Source organism: Thrips palmi, unplaced genomic scaffold (assembly GCF_012932325.1).
Source record: "Thrips palmi isolate BJ-2018 unplaced genomic scaffold, TpBJ-2018v1 HiC_scaffold_10, whole genome shotgun sequence".
In the NCBI taxonomy this organism is placed as follows: Eukaryota; Metazoa; Arthropoda; class Insecta; order Thysanoptera; family Thripidae; genus Thrips; species Thrips palmi.
In genome coordinates, this window is record NW_023144621.1 from 14,154,199 (window position 1) to 14,180,153 (window position 25,955).

The 25,955-nt window shown below is 47.8% G+C and overlaps 4 protein-coding genes across 10 annotated transcripts; 3 read left to right on the forward strand and 1 right to left on the reverse strand.

Annotated features, from left to right (window-relative positions):
- Nucleotides 1-8,420: 8,420 nt before the first annotated feature.
- On the forward strand, nucleotides 8,421-13,835 carry LOC117650608 (ornithine decarboxylase 2-like). 4 transcript variants are annotated; one of them, XM_034394161.1, is made up of 8 exons: nucleotides 8,421-8,592; nucleotides 10,278-10,466; nucleotides 10,545-10,937; nucleotides 11,038-11,210; nucleotides 11,299-11,596; nucleotides 11,678-11,926; nucleotides 12,010-12,218; nucleotides 12,310-13,835. In XM_034394161.1, exons 3-8 carry the CDS (start codon nucleotides 10,674-10,676, stop codon nucleotides 12,659-12,661), a joined length of 1,545 nt encoding a protein of 514 aa, XP_034250052.1. In that variant the 5' UTR covers nucleotides 8,421-8,592; nucleotides 10,278-10,466; nucleotides 10,545-10,673; the 3' UTR covers nucleotides 12,662-13,835. The 4 variants fall into 4 exon arrangements, with proteins under 4 accessions (XP_034250052.1, XP_034250068.1, XP_034250044.1 ...); XM_034394177.1 differs by lacking the exon at nucleotides 8,421-8,592 and adding an exon at nucleotides 8,613-8,721; XM_034394153.1 differs by lacking the exon at nucleotides 8,421-8,592 and adding an exon at nucleotides 9,534-9,903.
- Nucleotides 13,836-14,429: 594 nt separating this feature from the next.
- Nucleotides 14,430-20,366, forward strand: LOC117648854 (bone morphogenetic protein receptor type-2). Of its 2 annotated transcripts, none has more exons than XM_034391371.1 (13): nucleotides 14,430-14,626; nucleotides 15,037-15,219; nucleotides 15,499-15,623; nucleotides 15,722-15,818; nucleotides 15,900-16,337; nucleotides 16,413-16,571; nucleotides 16,650-16,832; nucleotides 16,920-17,089; nucleotides 17,195-17,390; nucleotides 17,484-17,696; nucleotides 17,782-17,934; nucleotides 18,038-18,154; nucleotides 18,241-20,366. In XM_034391371.1, exons 2-13 carry the CDS (start codon nucleotides 15,165-15,167, stop codon nucleotides 19,236-19,238), a joined length of 2,904 nt encoding a protein of 967 aa, XP_034247262.1. In that variant the 5' UTR covers nucleotides 14,430-14,626; nucleotides 15,037-15,164; the 3' UTR covers nucleotides 19,239-20,366. The 2 variants fall into 2 exon arrangements, with proteins under 2 accessions (XP_034247262.1, XP_034247263.1); XM_034391372.1 differs by lacking the exon at nucleotides 14,430-14,626 and adding an exon at nucleotides 14,690-14,880.
- Nucleotides 20,367-20,471: 105 nt separating this feature from the next.
- On the reverse strand, nucleotides 20,472-21,814 carry LOC117648896. Of its 3 annotated transcripts, XM_034391375.1 has the most exons (4): nucleotides 21,717-21,814; nucleotides 21,450-21,639; nucleotides 21,147-21,375; nucleotides 20,472-21,072 (listed from the first exon to the last, which is right to left on the reverse strand). In XM_034391375.1, the coding sequence occupies exons 2-4, from the start codon at nucleotides 21,623-21,625 to the stop codon at nucleotides 20,536-20,538; spliced, it is 942 nt and encodes a 313-aa protein (XP_034247266.1). In that variant the 5' UTR covers nucleotides 21,626-21,639; nucleotides 21,717-21,814; the 3' UTR covers nucleotides 20,472-20,535. The 3 variants fall into 3 exon arrangements, with proteins under 3 accessions (XP_034247266.1, XP_034247265.1, XP_034247268.1); XM_034391374.1 differs by having other exon boundaries at nucleotides 21,450-21,754; XM_034391377.1 differs by having other exon boundaries at nucleotides 20,472-21,060; nucleotides 21,450-21,750.
- On the forward strand, nucleotides 21,779-24,457 carry LOC117648880 (KIF-binding protein). The gene is made up of 8 exons (XM_034391373.1): nucleotides 21,779-21,920; nucleotides 22,012-22,605; nucleotides 22,690-22,943; nucleotides 23,031-23,212; nucleotides 23,288-23,528; nucleotides 23,605-23,874; nucleotides 23,984-24,134; nucleotides 24,218-24,457. Exons 2-8 carry the CDS (start codon nucleotides 22,021-22,023, stop codon nucleotides 24,353-24,355), a joined length of 1,821 nt encoding a protein of 606 aa, XP_034247264.1. The 5' UTR covers nucleotides 21,779-21,920; nucleotides 22,012-22,020; the 3' UTR covers nucleotides 24,356-24,457.
- The last annotated feature ends 1,498 nt before the right edge of the window (nucleotides 24,458-25,955 follow it).

Sequence of the window (25,955 nt, forward strand, 5' to 3'; positions counted from 1 at the left end):
TGGACTCTGTGTTCAAAGTGTGAAGTAATTACTTAGTGCTAACAGTGCGGCCTCCACCCGAAAAAAATGTATCGAAGGAGAGCAGCGTCTTTGTGTGCGAGATACTTGCAGCGGGCAACGCCCCATGCCTTGTCTCAATCATCGCTGATAAACGGAGTTCCTGAAAGAAAAAAGAGGCGCTCGGGGCACACTATCCATTTCCTGTCTTGGATTTTTCACTTTTTTCTCTTTTTTTTCAATATTTTTTGCAACTTTTTAAATATTTTTTTTCTTTTTAAGGTATGTACTGCAAGCGCCTTAACAGTGCTGCGGCCCCAGTCGCTGCACTACCGCACGTGGCTGCGGCTCTGCAAGGTGGCTGCGCTCTGAAACAGCAGCAGCAACAACATCAGCAAAACGCGCGAGTGCGCAGTGTTGACACGCCGGCCACGCGACAGTTGGTTTCGGCCGCGCTGCCCGACCGCTGTCGAACGTGTTCGCGGCGCACCGCGAGCCATGGCCGCACAGTGGGCCAGAAGACCGGCGGAGGCGGCCGAAACTGTAGACGCCATTTCGAGCTCCAGAGTAGCTAAACGCAAGCCTGGAACCGAACGTGTGACCCCACCAGTGGATTGCTGTTCGAATGAGCAATCCATTGGTGGAGTCACACGTTCGGTTCGAGTCCTATTAGCGACTCTGGTGTTCAAAAAGCGTCTAGAGTTTTGACCGCCTCCACCGGTCTTCTGGCCCACTGTGGGACGGCTGCTCTGTGTCGTTTTGTTTTTCGGTTTGTTTTCCGATGGCGATGATGCATTGGGAAAGCCCACCCGGCTTTCCGCGTCCAAAGTATGAGAAATAGCCAAGTGCGCCACGACCATGGCACGACGACACGGCGACCTGGCACGTCATCGGTGGCGCCTTGGGCCGCGATCGCAGCTCGGGACGTCTTCGCTGTCTCTCTCGCACCTGTGCGGGGTGCCCCGTGAGTGCGAGAGAGACGGCCACACTGCGGAGTCAGACTGGCCGGCTGCGATATCGTGAGCGCGCCATCGAGTGTGGCGGCGGCTATCTTCGCTGGCGTGGCGGCGCGTGGCGCTTGACCCCACAGAGCGCTCTCTCTCTCTCTCTCTCTCTCTCTCTCTCTCTCTCTCTCTCTCTCTCTCTCTCTCTCTCTCTCTCTCTCTCTCTCTCTCTCTCTCCCGTTCCCCAAGCCACGCGCAGCAGTCCAGACCGCACGCCCCGCCACGCTCCACCAGCACCAGGCCGTGAGAGCACCAGCTGTCCACAACAGAAAACAAGTTACAATTTAAAAAAGTTCGCTTATTTTCTTTTTAGAATAAGAAAATTGTTGAAAAAGGATCGTCTCCTGCCTCCGGGTCAGTTGGCAGGTTCCAAAATCCAGGAAGACGCTCTTCCCGCGAGCAATTCCAAGGACATTCCAAAAAACTTTTTTTAAAGTGTTTTATTCAAAATTTGAATTTTTTCGTGAGACTTTGCTCTAAATGTTAAAAATATGCGATGAAAACTTGTCTCACATAAAGTATTCTACGAAGTATCGTTTCGTAATACGAAGAAAATGAGGGCAGTGTCAAATCTACGAGGAAATGCTTCGAATTATGAGTCAAAATTCTTCGTAATACGAAATAACTCTACAATGCTTTCGTTTTCTTGGCAGTTGCAAAGCAGATGCTGCGTAGACTGTTGCACTGAGCTCCGAAGGCATGAGCAGTATGACATATTCCACGCCAGGCTAGCGCCTGCCAGACTCGGGGTAGGCCAGCCCGCCGTGCACGCATGCCGCGCGGTTGCCTACCTCGCAAGGGGCTCGCCGTGACTGCAGTCTCGGGACTCGAACTCGTCACTGCCCGGGCCCGCTCGGAATCTGGGCTGAACTGGATCCCAGAGATAGCCGCGTTAGATTGCTAAATTTCCACTGGCGGACGATTAGGCGGCAGGATGAGCTCTGCCTTGCCTTGCCGGGCGCCAATTTGAAGGCTTATCTGTGTGTCACACAGTGTGTGTGCGGGTCTCGGCGGCGTGCGCTTCGGGCAAGGTTATCATGGCAGTGAATAGCGAAGCAGCTGAAGTCGGCCGTCTAGATGAAGGCGAGGTTGAAGGAGCCCTGGCCGCGCCGTGCCGTGCCGTGCCACGCCGTCCAGTGCCACGCCGTGCAGTGCCACGCCGTGCAGTGCCACGCCGTGCAGTGCCACGCCGTGCAGTGCCACGCCGTGCCACCGAGGCCGCGCGCCGAACACTGAAGAGTCACGTGGTTTGGAGACAACAACTAACACATGAACTAGGGTGGCCACAATTTTTCTCCCGATGCAGTCGTAGCGCAGGCTTTCAGATTAAAATCTCGGGAGTTGAGGCGCTCGATTTTAAAGAAGATCACTTTAAACTTTATCAACTGCGTTTAGAGCCTTGTGCTTTAAATGTCTGTTTTGTTCATAAATTGAAAAAAATTACGGATTGTATTTTAATTTTTGTTTTGAAATATCTACCCTACCTACCCTCTAACCGCATACACCTACCTACCTACCTAACGACATAGCCGCCCACCTTCCCATATGCCTGCCTCCTGTTTGTTCGCGGAAAGCTTTTTATTAGTTCCAAGATGGCGGCCGCCGCCTTCTCGCACTTTCTCTGCTGTTTGCTTGCGGTCCCTGTACATTTCCTGCTGATGCACCGTCGGTACAGTGGCGAGTCAGGCCGCCGAGAAAGTGCCCGCCGAACGGCCGCACTGTTGCCAACCGATCACGACATTTTTTACAATCTCCCGCGACGCGCCTCCTTCGAATCACACTGCTCGGAAACGTCGAGAGAAAAAACTCCGATACGTTTTATTATTTTCTCGCGGCCGTGAATGACCCTTCGTCTTTCCCGCGCGAGTCAAGCGGGCGTCCCCATGCGCGTGCGCGGAGGAGTCGCAATTGACTTGAATCGCGTAGTAGTACGCGCGCCGACCGACGGACTGGCCCTATCTCCCCGCCCGGTTGCGTCATTGGTCTAGAACTTTGCAAGTAATTAGGGGGATTGCATTTTTGGCGTGGCTTCGCGATGCACCGGTATGGGGCGCGCTTCGCTCCGTCTCCCCGAACTGGCGAGAACCGGCCGCGGACAGCGTCGACTTGCAGTCGAAAAACAACAACAACAACAACAACAACAACAACAACAGCTCAAACCAATCAATTATTTTTTGGTGCAACGTCCACCAACGCCCCCACCCGTCGTGTCCCAACCAATCAGTGACAAGATGTCTTGACTTTTTCCTGCGTTTCTGCGAAAAATGACGACGAGATGACGTCACCGCTGATGCGTTTTCCCCAAGTTAGTTCAAGTCGTGAGGGAGTTTCGAAAAGGAATCAAGCTGACGAGTCGGTTTCCGTTTTTGTTTTTGGCCACGAGTGGAAGGCACGGTTTTCCTGCGTGGTGCCGCTCGAGGGGAGTCCCTGTCGAGAATCGCTGCCGGACTCGAACAAAACGTGTGACCCCACCAATGGGTTCACAGGTTCGGTTCGAGTGCCATTTAGCGACTCTGGAGCTCAAAACGCGTCCCGAGTTTCGGCCGCCTGCGCCGGTCTTCTGGCCAATCCACTGTGCGCGGGGTATCCGCACCGGACGAGCTGCCACGTCCCCCTCGCCCGGAGACGGGCTGACGGGCCAAGACGCCCGGGCGGCGTCTCACCGCGGCGCTACCCCGTGCCCCACAGGGGTGGCGATGCGAGCGAGGGGTAGCGGCGCCGTCTGAGACGTGTCGACACTTCGAGAAATTAGGGTTCGATGTCTTTCAAATTCTGGAGGGATGCGAGGAACTTTCGGGAAGCAGATTCTTCGCAAACGGACTGCCTGCAGTGTAGTGGAGTCCATTTTTCAGCCTCGTCACGGTGGTGTCCCCGACGAGACAGGCGGGATTGCCACGTGGAGGAAGGACTCTCCATTAAGGGGATGGGCAAGGACTAAGGACGCGGGCGGGGCGCGGCGGGGCCGCTCGTCCACCTATCGCTCACGAAGGAAGTCGCCGCCGCCACAACCGGCGGAGACTGGTGTGTGTCGGCTGCCCCGCCCCGCCGCCCCGCCCCACCCTGCCCCGTCAGGCTCTCAAATAGCGACGCGTGACATTCCGCCTTGCAGACCTTTTCCGTGAATGATTCTGCGCAAGTCGAAGCGATATCTTGTCAATTAGCCCGATCAGGTCAAGAGGACGCGGCGCGGCGACAGTGAAATCGCCATCAACAACGCCACTAACATCACCATCACCGTGACATCACCATCACCATCATCATAGCCATCAGTGTGACATCACCATCATCACCATCACCTTCAGCACCACCATCGTCGCCATCACCACCATTATTATCACCTTCAGAGTGACATCACCATCGTAGCGTGACATCACCATCATCATCACCATCAGCCTTCAACACAGCCGCAGACACAACGGACACTGCGAGTAGCCAAGGAAGAGAAGAGAGTGCTCAATTTGAGTCACGCCTCTGCCGAACTGCTGCTGTGACGGTGGCACAATGTCATTGGCCGGGTCATTGGGGAACAAGTGGCCGTCTTGAACAATGAGTCCAGCCGAAGAGAGAAAGAGAGAGAGAGAGGGGGGGGATTTTCGCTGCCAGTTTCCCCCTGCGCAGGTTTTGGCCGCCGAGATGCGCAAAAGGACCGCCATTTTGCCGCTAGTGGCAGGCATTATCTTCCTGCGCCAACAATTATATAAAGAGAGAGAGATAGCTGAGACTTCTTTCTTTGTTTCCAGAAGTAATGCCGCGCGGTTTAGAGAGGATGGTCTCAAAGCGGAGTCAACGACGATGACGGGGGATAACGGCTGTTTGCGGGAACACCGAGTCTCGGTGCGCATTCGCGTGCCTCTTGCACTCACACACCAACTCTCTGCGCGCGCACACACACACACAGATACACACAGACAGAGACACACACACACACTTACACACACACACACACACACGCACACACACGCACACACACACACACACAACACACGCTCACATGGTGCAACCGCGCAAAAGAATAAGCGCCTGCTTTTTCCACGCCCCGACCTAATTGACGAGATTGGCGTCGTTGTGCGACCGGCCAACGGGTCGCTGTCTCTGTCTCTCTCGCACTCGTGGGGCGGCCCGTGGGGCCGAGAGAGACAGAGAGAGACAGAGCGACGACGGCACTGTTCGGCATACAGCGGGCACGGCGACATGCTCCGCGTTGCCTCGGCGGCCTTCGTCGTGGTGTTGGCTGTCCAAGCCCCGCGGCGGTAGGCAACCGGACGACACGCGCGCGCGGCGCGCTGCCTGCCTGCCGGGCAGTGGGCCAGACGACCGGTGGGGGCGGCCAAAACTCCAGACGCGATTTGAACTCCCGAGTCGCTGAACAGGACTCGAACCGAGCGTGTGACCCCACCAATGGATTGCTCTCCGAACGAGGAATCCATTGGTGGGGTCGGGTGGGGTCACACGTTCGGTTCGAGTCCGATTTAGCGACTCTGGAGCTCAAAACGCGTCTAGAGTTTTGGTCGCCTCCACCGGTCCTCTGGCCCACTGTGTACTGGGCGGGCGGGCCGTGACCGCTCTAGGACTACGTCCATCACGTCGACCACGAACACCAGGGTCATGGCGGTCATGGCGGTCATGGCGGTCATGGCGGTCGCGACGCACAAGGCGCCCTGCTGATTCCTGGTTCCCTTTCGCTGGTCGTGGCGTGACACGGCGTGACATCTCCCCTCCCCCTCCCCCTGCCCTTGTGCTGTTTACGCTTGATATGCTGCCGACCGATTCGGAAGCGTCGTTCCGTCGCCCTGTCTCTGTCGCACTCATGGGGCGCTCCCTACGGGTGCGAGGGAGACAGCGCTGTTCCGAATGGCTCGGCTGCCCCCCGGTTCGCAGCCCCGTCACCCCGCGCGCCCCTCGGCCCCGCGGCCCCGCGGCCCCGCCACCGCAAAGCTGGCAGAGCCCCCTGGACCTCCGGGTCACAAGGCACGAACGGCCGCTGGCGGGCTGCTTTGCTGCTTTCGGCCGGTGCTCTCTGTCTCTCTCGCACTGGTTGCGGCGAGCCGCGGTGCGAGAGAGACGCCGCCATTCGGAATCGGACTGCAGGGGGAGGTGCACCGGCAACGACCGGCAACGCCGCGCTCGGCCCGAGCAGCACACCGAGTCCGAGAGTCCGTCTCCGTCTCTCTCGCACCCTCACGGGACGCCCCATGGGTGCGAGAGAGACAGAGCGACGGAAAGGACTCTGCAAGGGCGATCTGGGCCCGCGGTGTCAGCACCCGCCCCAACCACCCCTGGACGCCCCGGACGGATGGGCGGACGCCCCGGGATCACCGAGGCTGCCTGCATCGCAATCAACAACAACAACAACAACAACAACAACAACAACAAGGGCCTTTCCGAGAAACCTTGGACACGCCCTCAGCGTCGCCCTCTCCAAGGCCGCACATGCAGTCCCTATCTCTCTCCTTCTCCTTCTCTCTCTTTGTCTCTCTCTCTCCTACACACACACACACACACACCTGCCGAGCTGATTGGCAGACCCAATCATAAGAATCCCGAAATGAGGCAGTGCGTGCCTTTTACGGTGGCGTCGTTTCAACGTCCTTTTTGTTTTTGTTTACAACCCCGCCGGGCGGACTACGCCGTATGCCCGCGAACGAGTGTCAACCAGATTAGCATACGCACTATGGCCTCGCGTGACGTCACGAGGGGGTTGCCTTGCGTCAGTTCGGGTGATTCAGAGGAAACGGTTCGCCGCTCCGTCTCTCTCGCACCCTCCCGGAGAGCCTCGTGAGTGCGACAGAGACAGGAGCGACGAAACGAACGACGCTTCGGACTCGCTCGACAGTGGGCCGGGTCGGTTCCTCCCCTTCACCAAGCCTAAGCGGCTTCACGGCCTGGCCGGGCCTGGCACAGTCTGTCTCTCTCGCACCTGCAGGGACTTCCCCACCAGTGCGAGAGAGACGGAGCGATCGGCCTGCTGGCCTTGCCCTTCCCCCTTGTGGTCGAGGGCAACCTTGGCCTGCCTTGGCCTGCCTTGGCCTAGAGCGGTGCGGTCTCGCCTCGGGTCTCGCCGCTAGACAGCCAGGGGCCGCCTCGAAGGGTTGGCGGCGGCAGGGCAGGCTGGCGTCAGAGCTTCGGACTATCCGGGCAAAGCACTTCCCGTGAGGCATGCAGTGTACTAGTCAAGCGCAAAGAGCATTTCGAAAAATTAAACTTTCAAATCTAGTGTAGGATTCACTCCGATCCGCTCTCTCCAAGCTCTCTCGCCGTCCAAAGGATGTGACATTGGACACCTCGTCGTGAGTGAACCTCGCCGGACACACCCTATCTCTCCCTCCCTCGCACTGACAGGGCTTCTCTCTTCTTCACGCTGCAGATGACGTCACGGGGTTGCGTCCGTGACGCAAAACGGCGAGTGCGTCCGAGCCACTGCTGACTGAGAGTCGTTTTTCGTCGCTCTGTCTCTCTCGCACCTGCACGGGACGCCCCATGGGTGCGAGAGAGACAGAGCGACGCTGTTGTTCTTTCCAGACGCAGCCGCGGAGGTAAACAATCTGGAGAGGCGCGCTGCAGCGTGAACCGCGTAAACATGCACGCTCCGCCCGCGAACCCGTAAACAAACCGCCGAACCTTGCATCAGCGGACCCGTTCCGAGAGTCGTTTTCGTCGCTCTGTCTCTCGCGTACTCACGGGGCGTCCCGTATAAGTGCGAGAGAGACAGAGCGACGAAAACGACTCTCGGAATCAGTCTGCTGGCACTAGCGGTTATCTGCGCGGGAAGGTGGGGCTAGCAATTGCAGCCCCACAGCTCTATTTTTTGCAGCGCAGCCTGCAGTGTGACGTCAGCCGCGTCTTCCGGGAAAACGGCGTGACGTCATCCGCGGCAACGGGTACCTACGGGTACCGAGACCGGAAACCGGAAGTAGCGCGGCGACAGAGGCGGGATCGCTTCCGCATCCAAGTCTGCCGCAACCTTCGGAGCGTCTTCGCTTCCGGAATTTGTCGAGTGTCCCTCGGGTTCGGCTGCCCGCCTGGTCGCGAAAAATTTCATTCCTCTTCCCTTGGCGCGAGAAATGTGTGACTTGATTGAGGGTGCTGGTTACCATGCGCGCGGGGAAAAACCTTCGCGGCCCTTCTGCCCGCTTCCCTTCCCCGCCCCTGGCGCCCAAACCCCCGCGCCCAAAGTAGTGCCGCGCAATCGGCACCATTCCTGGAGCGGCGGGCGTTGACAGCGCTGGAGCGAGCGCGCGTTGCGTCGCGGCCACCGGCTGGAGTCGTCCTTGCGGCCGCGTCGCTGGCATGTAGTTCCTTCGCGGGAACCAGGAAGTAACTATATCGATCCTCAACCGCCGGCGCAAGGATACGGCCGTAGCGAAAGTAGTGCCTGGCCGTCTCAGCCTCCCCCCTCCCCCCGCCTCACCCCGCCCCACCCTCCACTCAGCCCACTCGAAAAAATGGGCGCTGAGTGAGTGTGTGGTGCTTCGCCGGATCAGGCAAAATATCAAGAAATCACCCTGAATTTTCACCGGTCGAGTAAAAAAAGGCCTCCACCATTCCGCCATCAAACCAAAGCCAGCCCTCTGGGTGGCTTTACTTCGTCCAGGTGAGCAAATCGGGACGAAACGCGACGCGGAGCGCGGACGCCAATCGGGTTCGCTTAACCTTCAGCATTTCGCTGGCCAGGGTTTCAGCTCGCTGCCGGACGAAATGTCCCATGACTCTTTCCCAAAATGTAAGTAGGTTTGGTTGTTTTGCGCCCTTCCACGGCCACCTCGCAGTGCCGCCGCGGTGTTAATCTGTCCTTGAGTCAAGGGTCATGATTAAGGTTATGTGGGGACAGAAATTTCCGTGACCAACCAGATGAGTCCGGTTTGGTTTGAACCAAATGTGACGTTTCACCTTGTGTTCCACGTCTCTCCAAACTGGTGCCTTTTGCTCTAGACCCGCGTCCCCCGGGATGGTCACGCAGTCCAAGCCTCACGGCCTATTGTGCAACATAGGACCTGTAATGATACTAGAATTTCATGTTTTGTTTGTTCTCATAATTTTTTTTCTTTGAAGACACTGAAATTGGAAAGTGAAATTTACTCCCCTCACACGTTTGCTTTGGGTAGCTGTAAAAGCCTCCCGCGCAATAGCATTGAAATAAGATTGTGATCTCTGCTCTGAGTTCCAGTCAGATTGTGACCTTTATACTGCCTTGTTACCACAGGCCCTACCAGCCCCCTCTTGTCTGGTGAACACTGCTGTGTGGCACTTGTACCTTTTCTGAAGTTTTTGTCTCCCTCCCTTCTAAAAAGTGGGCACTGTTGCCCTCTTTTCTTATTGTTCTTTCTATTGGTTGCCTCTGCTGGCTATCTCAAGTTTAATCCCAAGAGAGGGGGGAAAAAAAAAATTGCACTTGTAGAAGTTGTGCCTTGTTGCCAGCTGTGTCTGGTCACTGATAACACGGTTCATCACCCATGCCATTGGCCACATTTATCTCTTGTCTGTACGTCACTCCTGAGACAGTACCAGATAACGTATAAAACTGCATGACTGTGGCTTGCTCAGATTAGTCCGATCTGTCGTGATCCTAGCAAGACGGTGCCGCCTGTAGTCATACAGGGAGCCAGCCGGCCTGAGTTTAGGATTGAAGGAGTGTGAGAATAGAAGTTGTGGTACGTGCAGTGACAACTGGAAAGCAGTGCGGGTGGAAGTGTGTGACTTGGTCACTTCAGTACAGTGGAACGCATTTGTTCAGTACCTGTTTCTAGTGACTATTAGCACCTGTGGTGTGCGATGCTCTGCTGGCTGGGTCTGATTGGGAATGTGCAGTCCTAACTTTAATTTTGGAGGTGTTCAATTGGGTCCTTGTGAGGCCGGGTGCTGTGATTGCACCTACCGTCTAAAAGACGAAACTGAAAGTCGAAAGGTAAAGTATTCTATGGAGAGAGTAAGTGTTTCGTCGTGTTTGTCCTTGGAATATTGTGACTCTGTGCGTCCTTAAGCTATGGTCATAGTCAGGTTGAAACCAATTCAAAATGTCTCATGTGAGAAAATTGACAAATGCTATGTGTGTTTCTGCTGTTGCATTTTCTGTGATTATTTATTTTGTTTGTGTTCTTTGGAAGACAATCTTGAGTTTGTCAACTTCTGTGACATTTTTATCAAGTTCATTTAGTCTTATTTAATGTATATACTAGTAAAGATGCCATGAAAAGAAAACCTCTATACAGTTAGCTGAGACCTGTAAACATGATACTATGACTTGTCAAGGCTGACCATTTGTTTTGTTTGGTGTTGCAGGGTAGCGGGAACTCGGGTCGGCTGGTTCAAGGCCCAGCAAGTGCACTTTCCCAATTCCAGAACAAGTGGCACCTTGCCCTCAACGCCGAGCCGCCTTGGCTGTCAATTGAATCTGTGTGCTAGCCCCCTTAACCTGCTTACTAGTACCATTCAGTCTAACGCTGACCCCGACCGAACATAGGCTGCCTCGTAAGTTTTAATGTTAATACTGTGGTTCTTTCATATCTTTGTGAATTTGTTATTGAATTTTGTCCTCTCTCTTTACAGTTTGCTTAGTTGAACGAGTCAACCTAGAACGCTTCCAACAGGACTATTATCCTGTGATTGACTATTTTATATTATAAACCCCAGTAGTATTTTTTCTTCTATTTTATCTTTACATTAAAACCAATCAAGATGAAGCTCACCAATCTTGATGAACGCATTCATGTCCTGGACGGAGAGACTAGCCCATCCTCAGTCCTCCAGGCAATTTGTCAGTCAGGAATCCAAGAAGAGGCATTTTACATCTGTGATGCCGATGAAATTATTTTTAAGTACAAGCAGTGGAAACTTCTGCTTCCCCGTGTTCAGCCCCATTATGCTGTGAAATGCAATGACAGCACAGTTGTTCTTGAAATTCTTGCTGCACTTGGAACCGGCTTTGATTGTGCATCCAAGGTAAGCAACATCATTCAATATTTTTTTGTCCCAATGCATTAATTCTCTACCATAGTTTGCTCTTTCCTAATCTCGTGATTCTATTTGTTTTGTTCATTAGGGTGAAATCAACAAAGTTTTGGACCTTGAAGTAGACCCCAACCGTATCATCTTCGCTCATCCCTGTAAACCGGCTTCTCATATTCGCCATGCTGCTGCCTTGGGAGTCAACCTTACAACTTATGACAATGTCACTGAGCTGCACAAAATGAAGAGCCTCCACCCAACCTGCAAGTAAGTTAAAGCCATTGTTGAAGGTTTTGATGGATCCGGCAAGTTGTTGTCATAAATCCCTTATTGACTGAATTATTTTCTATTTCAGTTTGGTGTTGCGCATGCGCTGCGATGCTTCATCCTCATGTTCTCAGCTTGGCATCAAATACGGATGTGATCCTGTCACTGAGGGTCCCAACCTATTGACCCTTGCTCGTGATCTTGGATTGAATGTTGTTGGTGTGAGCTTCCATGTAGGTTCTGGATGCCGCGAGCCTGCTGCTTTCCGCAGAGCCATCTCTCTTGCTAGGGATCTCTTCGATTTCGGCACTGGCCTGGGCTTCAATATGACCCTTCTGGACATTGGTGGTGGCTTCCCTGGAGACAACAATACCAACTTTTCTGAGGTATTTATTATTTAAACATATTAGTCTAAAATATTCTGTCAAATTAAGTGTTTCTAACATACAGCCATTGATCCTTTGCAGTGTGCAGATGTCATCAACAAATCTTTAGACGAGCTTTTCGCATCTCCTGAGATCCAAGTAATTGCTGAGCCTGGCAGATACTTTGTCTGTTCCGCCTTTACTCTGGCCACAAACATTCATTCCAAACGAGAGATCCGTTCCAAAGAGGGCGACATCACCAGTGTCATGTATTACATCAATGACGGTGTGTACGGCTCATTCAATGCCAAGCTGTATGAGGATGCTGTCTTCCATGGTGTGCCTCTCGAGGTAGGTTCACCTGACGTATCCAATAAACATGCAATTTTCGAGTCTCTCTTGTGGTTGACTAACGTTTCGGTTGTGTATTTCAGACACCCAAAGGCAAACTGATTCCTTCCTCTGTGTGGGGACCAACTTGCGACGGCATTGATAAGGTTCAAGAGAATGTGCTGCTTCCTCTTATGGACTTGGGCAGCTGGATCATCTATCAAAACTTGGGTGCCTACTCTTTGCCTGTCGCGAGTCCCTTCAATGGTTTTCCCGTGCCCAAGGTGCACACCGTGTCCTCACACGCAGCATGGTGAGTTGTCGAACTTCCTGGAGCTGTTCTACTGCCCGCCGTGTTGTACGGGAAAGCAAACTAACGTGGTACTGTCTCCTTTTATTTTCAGGATGTTGTTGAAAGACCGCCTGCCGATGTCCCCCGAGCACTTCGTGGAGGGCAACACCCCGGCCAACCTGTGCATGGGCTTGGACCTGGGGGGCGCCGCCCCCATCGCCGAGGTGGCTCGCCGCCTGTCGCTGGCCGGCGCCCTCCCGGACCTGTCCCTGTCTCTGTCCCGCACGTCCCTGGACTCCAAGGGCTCCGAGGACCGCGACCACGACATGTCCGACATGTCCGACATGTCTCCGTACATGTCCCCGCCCATCATGTGTCGCCGCGCCTCGGTCGTAGACTCCTCGGACATGACTGGCACCTCGCCCCTGTTCATTGAATTCATCCAAGTTGGTCCTATGGATTAGCTCACCTTTTCGCTCTGGTGTCCCAGATAAGACTTGACAACTGATCAAAAACTGAAAAGAAAAAAAAAGAAGCCTGAATATATTTTAGTTTAAAAATGATTTTTCAACTTCATACCAGCATTTTTGTCTGGTTTGAATTTTTATTCCAACTCTTGGGACCTAAAAGTGACTTCTTGTCACAAACTTTTAATTGCCAATTTTTTTTAATTTTTATTTCTATTATACTTGGGTGTGAAGTAATGTAGTTCTACAAATAATATGAACATGGGGTTTCACATGTATCAATTATTACATAGCTTGTTAAATGACATTCATTTGTTGACCATTTCATTCAATTTTTCTGACTAAAAAAGTTTTCTGGAGTAGCTTTTATGTCAATGGGCTGTATTCCATCAAAATTTGGTTTTTCTTGTATCTTGCAAGAAAAGCTGCAACTAGTTCATTCTTGTACTTAGGTAATTTTGTATGTACTTAATTCAAGACTGGCCATGAAATGAATTTTTCTTAATGATGTATCATCCTATTTCAATGCAGGGTATTACATATGAATTTCATAATTATGACTTTGACAGTCCATTTTTCTTTTGTGTTATTGAATTGCCTAATGTCCATTTTGGTTGGTTTGTGGATTGTATTTGTTGGGGTAAAGTGATGGTCAACACTTTCATGTTTTTTAAAACATTACCTTTGTTTTGGAAGTGTTAAAAGAAATCCAACTTCTGTTTTTGAATATCATGGTTGGATTTGATCACAATTGCACTCCTACTGGAAAGGACACAAATTGTCCAGGATGTGTAATCTTGATTTGTTTTTTTAAATTTGTTTTATCAGTGTCTGAAACTTTACATCAACTATGTTGCTTTTCTGAATGTTAATCAATTGCATTCATCTTATCATGTTTGATTGGGTAATTTTAAGAATCAAGGTGAAATGGTTATTCTATTGGGGTTTTATGATATTAATTATTAATCATAGTGTTAGTGTAATGATTATGAACTGCATCTGGTATGGAGTGTTTTTGCATTGTTGCATGACAACATTTGCCATTACTTACATCAGATCTGGTTCAGGAAGCGTTGTAGGGGTAAGTTCCCTTAAGCAAAGAGGCAGCTTGGCTGGAAAATGTGGATTATTTCATCTTTTTTTTTGTGGTATTAAATGAAACAAAAAAAAATCAAAAGAATCTGTCTTAATTTTTTATCTACTTCCTCCTCCTCCTTATCACATTGACAAGTCATCAGATTTCTTGGTTCTAATGGTATTGGTATATTAGCGTTGCTGTCACACTTGGTCCGTGGATTCCGGCGTTGTTTCCATTAATTGGGTCAAATAATTTTAATTGTAAGAGGCGTTGCTTGATTTTCCTTGGACGCCGAAGCTTCCATTGAGGGTCTTCCTTGCATCTGGTCCTGACGCAACGTGAATTGCACGCACCTGTAACGAAACGAAGCCTCGCCGTGCACTGGCGTTAGAAACTGCTTGGTGGCAAGCGACGTTGCAGAAACAGAAACAGCGTTGGATTCCGGCGAAGTACACTGTCCTACACCGTCCCACACCCCACACCGGCGGTGCGTGCTGCTTGTGCAGAGAGAGAGGGAGGGAGGGAGATGGAGAGAGACCGGGTACAAGGGCCAAAGGGAAGGGGCAAGGGGGCGCCGAGACAGGAGGGAGGGGGAGGGGTACCCAGACGTCACGTGACCGGCGAGACTGTCTGCTGTCTGGCGCTCCCTCGCCCCCCCCCCCCCCCCCCTTGTCCCTTGTCCCTTCGCACCCCTTTGGGGCCTTTGCTTTGCGTCGCTCTCCCGCCCGCACCGCCGCACCCCACCCTCCAGCAAGCCGAGTAGAGCTTTTCTTTGGAAAAACACGTCAGACTCCTTGTTTTTTGCGCGAAATGGCTGGAAAAAAACTTTATCTGCGTTGCGTATCGTGGTGAAGCCTCATTAGAACTTCGGTATTACGAGAAAGGTAGGTGCAAAACATGTTTCCTGGGTCCAAGTATTAAGCCTTTCTGTGCAGAGCCTATTTCCACACTCTTTTATACGGTTTTTCGTAGACATAAATGTTTCGGTGTTTTTGTCAGAGTTAACAAATAACCTCGAGGATTAATCTTTGTTTGGGTACCCAAGTTTTGATAGCCCATTTTCGTGCCTGGTCCTTACTATGAATAGAATGTTGTGTTTCGTCTGCTGTGCTATGCATTTATTATGGTGCTCAGTGAAGTGCGTGCGTCTTTTCTTGTTTATTAGATTATACTTTGATTAGCAAGGTTTAAACTTGGGTTCTTCACCCCTGAAAGCTCTAAAAAAAACTAGTGAATTCAGTATCGGTGCATATAATTTATTAATTCAAGTGTGTATCCTGTTTTGTATCTGCAGGTTAGGATTGTCCTCCAAACTGTCAAACTGGATGGGAGGCACAGTTCATGATGGTAGTAGGCACCCGATTTGGTAATATGCTGACGCCTTGAACTTTCGGACTAGCAAGAAAAGATTTGTCAAAAATCATGGGTTTGTTGAGAATCCTATCATTTTTGCTCATGATCATTTTCCTAGCAGAAGGTAAGTTGTCTTTATTTTCTTTATTGATGTGTATCTTTAACTTATTGAAGTAACTACTTAAGAAACCTATCAGTGCATAACGTTCATGCTTATGGGCTGAGAAGTCCTCTTTGCACATTTTGCAAGGTCACCGATTTTTTATCACAAGTACACTTTGTTTTATTTCCCCCTTGTTCTGCATCGTAGGCAGTTTCACATTCACTGCAGCTGCCACTTATTGACCTTGAAGTCTGTACTTTTTCTTTTATCAACCACATTATGTTTGAATTTGTTTTTCAGGATTTCACACAGCAAATGAACCGAAACAGGAGCAGCATCTCTGTGCATTCTATGAAAAGAGCCCTGTCACCAACGGCGAATCCATTACTGATATCTCAAAGGATGGGGGCAAAGAAGAAGTGGAGGTAGGATCGCAACTTAATGTTTGACCAAACATCTCGCATTTTTTTTTCTCTCTAAAGTAACTATGCTCCTTCAACAATTTATTTTTGTCCAAATGTAGGGATCCTCTGATCAGCAGCACATAAGGTGTCCAACATCTTGTTACACAGCCATTATGGATGATCCAATCACCAATGAAACCAAAGTTATTAAACAAGGTTGGCTTTTTATCACTTGTTTGTTTTGTTCTTACTTTATTATTTATTGTGAAAATGTGATTCCAACTTGGTGTTTTTCAGGTTGTTGGGAAAGCTCAGGCAAGCAAGACTGTGCTCGCACTGCCTGTGTGCCCTTGAGAAGACGCCGCCATAAGAACCAGAAAATGCGTTTCTGTTGCTGTATTGGAGACCTATGCAATGCAAATATCACTGACACTTTCCTTGAAGAAGAAGATGACAATGAAGTTGAAGAACTGGAAGACTCCCCACTTAAAGCAGCCCATGAGTCTGGAAGAGCTACCCTGGTGGTTGGAATGAGTGTGTTGGTTACAGTCTGTGTTGGATCATTACTTCTTGTCGCACTCTACTGTTTCTGGCAAGGCTTTGGAATGCGAAGGTCGCAGAAACCTGAGCCAGATTCAGTACGTCTGATGGAGAATGGACATGGGCCTGGACAAGGATATGGTCAAATATTAGGTTGCTACACTGGAGACAAAATTAAATTCTTGAACATTTTAGGTATGTACTTTTGTCAGGTTGTTTATAATTAATTATCAAAGAATACTTAATGGAATACCCATTGTTTGTTCCTAGGCCAGGGAAGGTATGGCTGTGTGTGGCGAGCAACAGTCGGTGAACATGAAGTGGCAGTGAAAGTCTTCCCCCCTCATTATCGGACTTACTTCTTGAATGAGAGAGATATTTATTGCTTACCATTCATGTCTGAGTGCCAGTCTCTCCTTAAGTACTATGGTAAGATTCATTATTCTCCAACATTGGATTTAGCAATGATGCAATTCTTTCTTCATCCATCATAAAAATTTATTACAGGATGCGATGAGAGGCCTAGTATGGATGGAAGCCCTGAGTATTTATTGGTTTTGTCACACTCTCCCAATGGCTGCTTGCAAGACTACTTGCGTACAAATACTGTTGACTGGCCAACATTTTGCCGTATGGCCCTTTCTATTGCTAAAGGTCTCGCACATCTTCACACTGACATGCGCAAAGGAGGTATGTTGTGTGTTCTTTTTCATTCTTTATTTAAAATTTTACTTTGACTCTTTCTAAATACATGATTCTCTTATCTTGAACTTTCAGACAAAGAAAAACCCTGTGTGAGCCACAGAGATTTAAACACAAGGAACATTTTGGTAAATGCTGATCTGTCATGTTCCCTGTGTGATCTTGGATTTGCTATGAAGATTGTAGGATCTAAGTATTATCAAAATGGAGAAGAGCAGCATGCTGAGACAAAGTCTATTAATGATGTAAGTATCTTTTTATAGTTTTTCAAGCTTTTCAAAGCAGCATCAGCAGTTTTGTGTTTCATTAAATGTTCATTGTTTTTGTATTTTTCTGTTTTTGATTTATAGGTTGGGACTATGAGATACATGGCTCCTGAAGTGTTGGAGGGAGCTGTAAATTTGAGAGATTGTGAATCATCTCTGAAGCAAATTGATGTTTATGCTCTTGGTTTGGTCGTTTGGGAGTTATCTTGTCGGTGTTCTGATTTGTATCAAACTGGATCTGAAGTTCCACCATATCGTATGCCATTTGAATCTGAAATAGGTAATTTTGGTGTTCATAGTGATTGCTTACCAAGATAATTTTGACTTGCTCTTTTATTATTACCTGAAATCCTCTCCATTATTAACATTATAGGTCATCATCCTACTTTCGAGCAAATGCAAGTGCTGATTGTTCGCCACAAAGCTAGGCCACTTTTCCCTGAAACATGGAAAGATTCAACTGCAATTAAGTTGGTTCGTGAAACTATGGAAGACTGCTGGGACCAGGATGCTGAAGCCCGATTAACTGCTCTGTGTGTTGAAGAACGGTTCTTAGAGCTGCCAGTTCTTTGGGAACGGCAGAAATGTGAGTACTTCTCTGTCATGATGCCTTACTGGACTTACTGGGCATAAGCAAAACATCTTAAATATTTGTTCTTAATTAATTTCAGCTTGCTTGTTTACGTCTGGTTTGAGCCCTACCCTAAACCCAACTCAAGGACTATCATTTAATGTCAACCGTAGCACTATTAATAATTCTATTACCAACAACACAAATTTGTTCGACACCCAGCGGCTCATTGTGGACTCAACTGATGACACAGGTACATGCAGTGTACTACATATCAAAAGTTGTTGATCGTTGTTCTGAAACAGAATAATCAATGCAGCCTGTAATGTTTTGTTTGTTTTCTTTGCCCACCTCAGGAGGCTCAATGAGATCTTACTCAAGTCAGAAAGATACTCAGGAATCAACAGTGTCAGAAGGGACAGTTGAAACCCTGCTGACATTGTCCCCATCAGATCCTCCTGAGTATATGCTGAGTAAGTTTGATGCTTTTGTGCATACCTTTGGTATGTTTGACACATCTTTCTGGGTGTCTATGGTAACTTTCTGCATGTATTTTCAGATAAAAGCTGGCCGAAAGGGCCTCTTCAACCTTACCAGGGGAGGAACCCTTGCATGGAGCGTAATCTCATGCCTCCAGCTGCATCTGAAGAGGAGTTAAGCAGGCAAGGAAATGTATTGGTGGATCGTTCGTCAAAGCACACTCCGCAAGGACCTTGCCATTCTACCAGCAGTTGTACAGATACGCAAGCATTGGTGTCTAATGATTTTCTAAATCAAACCCAGCACCAACCTCAGTTGAATACAAGCTCAGCCCTGCGACCCATCACACCTATTCCCTACGTGCAAAATGTGGTATGCAGTTCACAGCAAGCCAATACAGAGGACTCTCCCCCCAAGCACACAAAGTTCTTACAGTGGACTGGTGGACTACGCAAGTTATTTGAATCAAAGAAGAAAGTTACAAACGGACTTAAAGATGAAGCGTGGAAGGTTAGTGGCCCAGAAGGAACTGATGGGCGACTCAGCCTCCCATCTGGAAGAGAGACACAGGTGTTGCTTAACAAACCCAGAGGGGTGATCACAACAGTCCTTGATGCAGATGGGGACAAGAGTGAGTCATCACAGAATACGACAGCTGTAACATTAAGCCCTGCTCTGAGACCAACAACATTATCACTTCCTCGCATGAGGCCAAAAACCCCATCAGGAAATGCCAGCAAAAAGCGTCTTAGTGTTGAATTTCAGGATTTATTTGCTAGTTCTTCAGCTGATTGGAAACTTAAAGACCCAACCTTAAGAGTCAAAACTCCTGGGGATGTTCCTGCATCGGTACGGAGAAATCGAGGAAGAGGATTTGCTGCAAGGTTTTCTTTGTATGATGACCGCATCATGAGTGGAAATGCTCCCTCTTTGCCAGGTTCAATTCAAAATTTGGACTTTACTGAATTAGAGAAAGATGGTGTTCTTGAAGTATGTATACCTACAATGTTCTCATCAGTGCCATATCAAATAAATACTGTAGCTGACAATGGCGATGTGAATGATTCTACTTTTTAAATTTGCTGAACTAAATGTGCTTGAACCCAGAACATTTGCTTGGCCTTGATAACCTTGTGGTACCCTTTTTTTTCTTTAGTGCAATATAGTTGCATAGACACTGCCCCTTCATAATGGATGTAACTTATAGATAAGTGCAATGTTGTTCAAAACATTTATTTCCACTGTCATATATGGTATGTAGGTTAAGTAGCTTAATTGAAATAAGTGCAATACCCATTAGTGCATCACAGTAAAATTATTTGTAAATGTTCATTCATATATGTATGAATACAATGTAATGTAAAATACGTACTGATTCTCATTTATTGTTTTAAAATTTCTTTTAAAGATTGTTGACTGAAAAATTTTACTCATGCGGATTTTTTGTGTTTTTATTTTTCTGCAAAATTTTTTCGACATTCATTTGCCAATAGACAGTAGCTGCGGGGGAGTCTGTGAAACTTGGTCAAGAAATACTGAAGTGTGAAATTAACTATGTATTTCTCAATTTTGATATCAGTATTTTTGTCTCACCCTTGGCATTTTATGTAATTGTTATGGGAAGTGTTGTTATGGCTGCATCATCTAAGTTTATGCTGAGCTACATTCATAGATTTCTACAAAGCAAGTTAATTTTGGGACAATTCAAATTGTACTGGACTTTTCTTTATGTGATGAAGGAAGACAGATCCTCATTTTGGATTTACACATTCCATGACTTGCTTGAATAAAATCTAAAGTGTACTCATGTAACACTTAAAGAACTTTATTTTATGTGCATCTTGTCATTACTTTACTTTCTAGCATCTCAAAAGTGCTACTCGGATTCGTCGCGTGTATCCATCTTGACATCTGTGATTGGAGAGGCCTTTGTTCATTCATTTAAAAAAAATCTTTCTTTTAAAAAGAATTTTTCTTTGATATTTGTGTGATATTTATGACTACGGCAGGTAAGACTTGAGAAATATGTAAAAATGAAGCAAGTTTAAGACGGTTTTAACTCTACTGTTACATCCTTGCCATTGAGAGTCTTTAGTTTAATTATTGTTATCTTTTACATCAGCGTGATGAAGCTTTTTGTCAGTCACAGCTTTACTAATGTGTGGTTCCTTTTGTTGTAGCTTATAAATTCGTTTGTAGTAGGAAGCTATGTTATTTCTTCTTTGCTGTGATTTGTTTTACAAAATTTAACCACCTTGTTTATATCCCCCTCCCTCCCCCTTCCTTATTTGAAAAAATAAAACTACTGTGAAAACATGTAAAAAAAAATTTATTTGTCCTATTCTTTATGGAATACATCCACAAGAGTTCAGGTTCACAGGCTTTCAAACCCAAACTTTGACTGCAATTTTCTCAAATTCGACAATCTCTTAGAAACAATTTCAACAAGATAGTAACTTCCAAAAAAATTGGCTATTTCTTCTCCACATAAATCCTTTTTTAGCTGTAGTTGCTGTTGCAACTTCTCATAAAATTCAACACCACCGTCTACGTATTCCTTGCTGAGATGACCCATATCTTCTCTCAACTGAAGTTCCTTAACTTTTCCTGATACAAATGCTCCAGCACAAGCCCACATTATAAAAGATGCCAAGTAAACAGGACCTTTCATTTGAGGGTGTTTTTTAATACTGGCCCCCAAAGAAAATAAAGATCCCTGTACAAAACTTGTCAGGACACATAAAGATGCACAAAGTGCTGGGGCGGTGAAATGATTATAATCTCTTGCCAAAACCAGTCCTTCTGCAATAACGAACTGCTTCGCAGCGTCACTCAGTACTGACACTTCTTTCAGCCTCTCAATTTTTTCGGTGATTTTCTTTGGCCTTTTTTCGTCTTCCTGGAAAAAAAACTTATGTCAACCAAGGAAGTTGAGATGCCCAAGCCAATAATAGAAGTAATTCATTAAAAAAGACCAAATTTTACCCATTTTATGTCCAGAGTGATATCTGCTACACTCTCCGCATTAGCAGTTTCTGGTAATCCCAAAAGCGCACCATGAGGAAATATTACAGTTCCGAAAACTTCACAGATGTCTGATTCAGAGGTAAACAGTTTTACAGATTTCTTTTCTGAATCGGACAGTTTCAGATCAGTTGTAACCTTATCGAGAAGAGTTTTCAATTTGGGTGCAGGCTCAACGGCAGCATTGTTCCTGAATGTAAAAAAAAGAAATGTTGGATAAGTGTGATGAAAAAGTAAATTTAAATTCGAGGAGAAAAAAAATACCTTTTCGCTTGTAGAAGTACTTTATTCCAGTCTAAAGCCACTGTGTTCGTTGCAAAAATAAAAGACCCAACACAGAGGGAGCCTCCCACGAACGCCGCCGCTAAGCCGCGAGAACTGAACGAAGGCAACTTTTTTAATAGTGGGCCGCTAGAAACGATGCCGGGCGTTTTATCCATGATTTTAAATCCATCTAGGAGGAGACATGGAAGAATCAGTTTCAAATCTTCATTATTATAAACTTTCTAACCTGTTTCTTCAGTTTCTAACCCAGATAGAGCTTAATTTCTCATATTTGCAGACGACAGTGACGATGTTGCTGTAGTAGCTGCAGTAGCCAAACTGGTGCCGTCTGCTGTTCGAAGCAGGAAGGAAATAACCATTTCATCGATTTGTCTTCATTTATTTGTCGCTACTGCCGTCTGTCGTCTCGCACTGCATTTTGCAAACTGTTAGTTCCGCTCAGTTATCAAGGTACATCACCTTTCACGAATATTTGATGCATGTTTGTCTTTCAAACCATGTTTCCCCATACCCAATTGTTCAACTTTCTGTCATTTTTCAGACTAAAATCATGGTTGACATCAAAGTCAATTATCTGATGGAGATTCAAGAGAAGTACGAGAAAGTTGAAGAACTGCTTTGTCAGAAAGATCCAGAAACTGAACCCTACAGATCTAAATATGCTGCCGCTGAAGTGCTCTCACAAATAAAAACTGATGTTATCACTCTGATAGACAGTTTTCATGACAGCAATGCAAGTGAAATACTGTCAGGAATGCTTGCTGCTGTTTGGCTGGGCCTAGGTGTCATATCTTATGAGACAGAGACCTTGTCAGCAAGTGCAGAAGAGCTTAAAAATGTTTTGGATATCACGAAAGAAAAGCCTCTGCACCCTCGGTTTGTCATTCTGAGGATTAATGCGCTCAACCACTTAGGAGTGCTTTATTCAATGTTGGAGCAGCCTGAAAAATCAAAACAATACTTGGAAGAAGCTGAAAGTCTTTATAAACAATTCACAGAACAACATGATCCTCCGGAAGCTTTTCGTGTTCAGGACCTTTTCAAAGCTGATAAATCTGATCTGACGTCTCCTCGTTCCAAAGCTGAGAGCGATTTGGAAAAAAGTCATACTCTGACACTTTATTATTTAGCTCAAGTAAATTAACATTTCTTTGTGCAATCCTGGATTGATCACAAAAATGGTAAGTTAAGATCCTCTCACTAAATGATCTGTTTACAGATATATGGCACATTGAAAGATGAACTTCGTTCTGCTGTCTACTGTCACAACACTCTGAAGAGGCAGCTTGAAAGCAAAGATTATGATCCGATTGAGTGGGCCTTGAATGCTGCCACACTATCTCAATTCTTTATGACACGTAATGGTTTTAAACAAGCAAGGCACCACCTTGCTGCATCTTCATATGTGCTGGAGAAATATTATGATGAGCAAATAAAATGCTTGGAAGGCTCTTCAGAGGAAGAAGAAGCAAAGTAAACCAATGCTGTATTCATTGAATCTCTTCCTTGTTTTAGGGACATTGTTTAGTCTTTATTTTTTGAATTAACTCTCTTTTCTAGGAAAGAAAGATATAAGCACCGTAGTGCAGATGTTGCTCGATGCTGGGCCAAATATGGACTTCTACTTTTAGAATCGTCAAAAGAAAGGCTTATGGCTCGAGCTGATGAAAATGATGACACAGAGAGCCCCACCACTGATCTGACCAAGCAGCTAGCCCCTGATCAAACAACAACATCTCTAGGTAAATTTGACTGATTCTCAAGTAACTTATTTTTATTGACCGTTCAATTTTTAACAGTCCTGACTCCTGCTTCAGATGATATTAGTGGTCTTCTCTTCTCAACGTTAGAAATACCGACTTATGAAAATCAGGTCTGCGATAAGTTTGTGCTGGATTACGAAGATGCCCTTCCCGTGTTTCACTTCACCAAGCAGTGGCTAGAGGATGCCAAAGAGTACTACACATTGAATGAGCATGCATCCGATTTTGTGAGAATCACACAGGATAGCAGTGCTCTTTTCCAGGTCCTTGCGTTCTTTGAAGCTGATGAGAAAAGGTAGGAGTCTCAATTCTGACTTTGGTTTTGGGTGATTGTTTGAAATTCTGACTGTTCTGTCCATCGTGCCTTACAGACAATGTCGAATGCACAAGCGACGGGTGGACATGCTAGAGCAATTGCTTTCATCACTGAACCACCAGTGCTACTTGGTGCTATGTCGGCAAATGTGGTATGAGTTAGGGCAAACATATTTCGAAATGCTTCATCTTAAGTTAGGAAAAATTAGAGATGAAAATCATGAAAAAACTATGCCCGATCCTCATGTGCTCAGCAAACTTAACTCATTGACTCAAAAGAGCATTGACAATTTCGGATATTTTTTATCGTCTGTGTACAGTGATGGGTAAGTGCTTGTTTTTGTTAGCAAAAGCACCCAAAAGATTTTTTTACATACATCTTGGATGTACTTAGCAACAAGTTTTTAATGTGTATGATTTTTAAACTTTTTTCAGCTCTAGCATCAAGGATATTAAGCTGGAACCAGAATTTGTGCGGCCTGTTCTCAGCTGTCACTTTTTCAGGGGTCGGTTGTTTGCCCGGCTTATTACATGTGATGGAGAACAAAAGGTAGAAAACAATAGGAAAAGTCTAGCAAGCTTCAAGGTAGGTTCAGAGGCATAATGAACAGACAAATTCGCGTTTCCAGCGACTGCAAGATTGTCCATTCATTATCCTTAATTTTTTAGTTCATCGTTGACTACTGTACCGTCAATCCTGAGGCAGAAAAGCAAGTAGCTTTGGAATTACCCGTCTGCAAGGAAATGGTGGAACTTCTTCCACACAAAATTAAACAACTTATTCATCAGGCAGCCCAGGTTAATTAATAATCCATAATTTATTTATCATTACAATTATTTATCTTAACAAACTGTAACATAAATTATCAGCCCGTAACTTGCTAAAATAAATTTCAGATCTCAATGTGATATGTTTCTAGACCCTAGTCCAAGCAACGGTAGATTGGCGGTAGCTTTTCAGGCTTTGAAAGGATCCAGCGCTGCGTCGAAAGGTAGGCAACTCATCTGAAAACTTGGATTTCGCAGTGTGGTCTGCGATTGGAGTATTGGAGGACTTGGCGCCGGCAACTAGGCAACCCATCGGCTTCGGCCCGCTACCGACGCTACCGACGCTACCGCGCTCGCAGCCGCGTGGGTAGGCAACAGGCAACGCACTATTGGGAAACCATTCTGCCATAGTCCTAGAGGTGGACAGCTGATTCAGATTTCGCAGGCCTGTCTCTGTCTTCCGACTACCCCCGCTGGCTCTGCAGACTGATTCCGAGAGTCGTTTTCGTCGCTGTCTCTCTTGCACTCACGGGGCGTTCCCTATGGGTGCGAGAGAGCCAGAGCGATGAAATCGGTTCGGAATCAGTCAGCTGCCTAGTCCGCCTCCGCACCTCGCTACCACGCCGGAAGCGTATTCTAATAACATCTCCCCGCGTGCATTCTTTATGAGCACTTCACGAAACTTTTTATTTTGTTTCGGGAGCCGGAAAAAAGCGGGGGAGGGGGGGGCTAAGGTCATCAGGGCGACAACCTCGTGGAAAAGAGAAGAGCGGCCTTGTCGTGAACCTGCGGCCTGTGCGCTGGACCGATGCAGGCCGTTGGCACAGGCCGTTGCCAGCCGGCCGGCCTAGACGGCCCAAGGATGCCGCAGCACAGTGGGCCAGAAGACTGGTGGAGGCGGCCAAAATTCTACACGCGTTTTGACGTCCAGAGCCGCTAAACATAGGGCTCGAACCGAGTGCGTGACCCCATGCATTCCTCGTTCGGAGAGCAATCCATTGGTGGGGTCACACGTTCGGTTCGAGTCCCGTTCAGCGACTCTGGAGCTCAACACGCGTCTAGAATTTTGGCCGCCTCCACCGGTCTTCTGGCCCACTGTGCGCGTCGCCACGTTCGCGTTACGTCATTTGTGGACGGCGTGGCTGGCGTGCGCTCGGCGAGGGCCCTTCGCCATTGTCACTTCCGCGCCCCGCTGGCTCCGCTGGCCGGACGAGCAGCTGATCGGCCGTGACACCTGCGCTGCTTGCGCCGCTCTGTCTCTCTCGCACTCGTGGGGAGCCCCGCAGGGGTGCGAGAGAGACAGAGCGACGAGACGACTCTGCGGTTGGACCCACCCGGAGGGTCAAGGGTCATCAACAACGTCCGGGGTGACGCACTGTACCCACCTTCGCCTGGCGCGCCGTTCCGGGCGGAGACGACTAAGACTCTCTAGACTGATTCCGAGAGTCGTTTTCGTCGCTCTGTCTCTCTCGCTCTCATGGGGCGTCCCGTATTGGTGCGAGAGAGACAGAGCGACGAAAACGACTCTCGGAATCAGCCTGCCGGCGCTGCCAACTTAACAACAATGACTCCGCGGCCGGTTTTCGGGTTTTCGGCGCGACCCTTTGGTTACCCCGGAGACTTGAACACGCGAGGCGGG

Excerpts from the sequence above, each read along its gene's own strand:
- LOC117650608 (XM_034394161.1), top strand. The coding sequence starts at position 10,674 with ATGAAGCTCACCAATCTTGATGAACGCATTCATGTCCTGGACGGAGAG. Across the intron at positions 11,597-11,677 it reads ACAATACCAACTTTTCTGAG|TGTGCAGATGTCATCAACAA; the intron begins GTATTTATTATT and ends GATCCTTTGCAG. Across the intron at positions 11,927-12,009 it reads TCCATGGTGTGCCTCTCGAG|ACACCCAAAGGCAAACTGAT; the intron begins GTAGGTTCACCT and ends TGTGTATTTCAG.
- LOC117648854 (XM_034391371.1), top strand. The coding sequence starts at position 15,165 with ATGGGTTTGTTGAGAATCCTATCATTTTTGCTCATGATCATTTTCCTA. Across the intron at positions 16,572-16,649 it reads GTCTCTCCTTAAGTACTATG|GATGCGATGAGAGGCCTAGT; the intron begins GTAAGATTCATT and ends AATTTATTACAG. Across the intron at positions 16,833-16,919 it reads CACTGACATGCGCAAAGGAG|ACAAAGAAAAACCCTGTGTG; the intron begins GTATGTTGTGTG and ends TTGAACTTTCAG.
- LOC117648896 (XM_034391375.1), bottom strand. The coding sequence starts at position 21,625 with ATGGATAAAACGCCCGGCATCGTTTCTAGCGGCCCACTATTAAAAAAG. Across the intron at positions 21,376-21,449 it reads GTACTTCTACAAGCGAAAAG|GAACAATGCTGCCGTTGAGC; the intron begins GTATTTTTTTTC and ends TTTTACATTCAG. Across the intron at positions 21,073-21,146 it reads TCACTCTGGACATAAAATGG|TTTTTTTTCCAGGAAGACGA; the intron begins GTAAAATTTGGT and ends GGTTGACATAAG.
- LOC117648880 (XM_034391373.1), top strand. The coding sequence starts at position 22,021 with ATGGTTGACATCAAAGTCAATTATCTGATGGAGATTCAAGAGAAGTAC. Across the intron at positions 22,606-22,689 it reads CACTTTATTATTTAGCTCAA|ATATATGGCACATTGAAAGA; the intron begins GTAAATTAACAT and ends ATCTGTTTACAG. Across the intron at positions 23,213-23,287 it reads TCAAACAACAACATCTCTAG|ATGATATTAGTGGTCTTCTC; the intron begins GTAAATTTGACT and ends CTCCTGCTTCAG.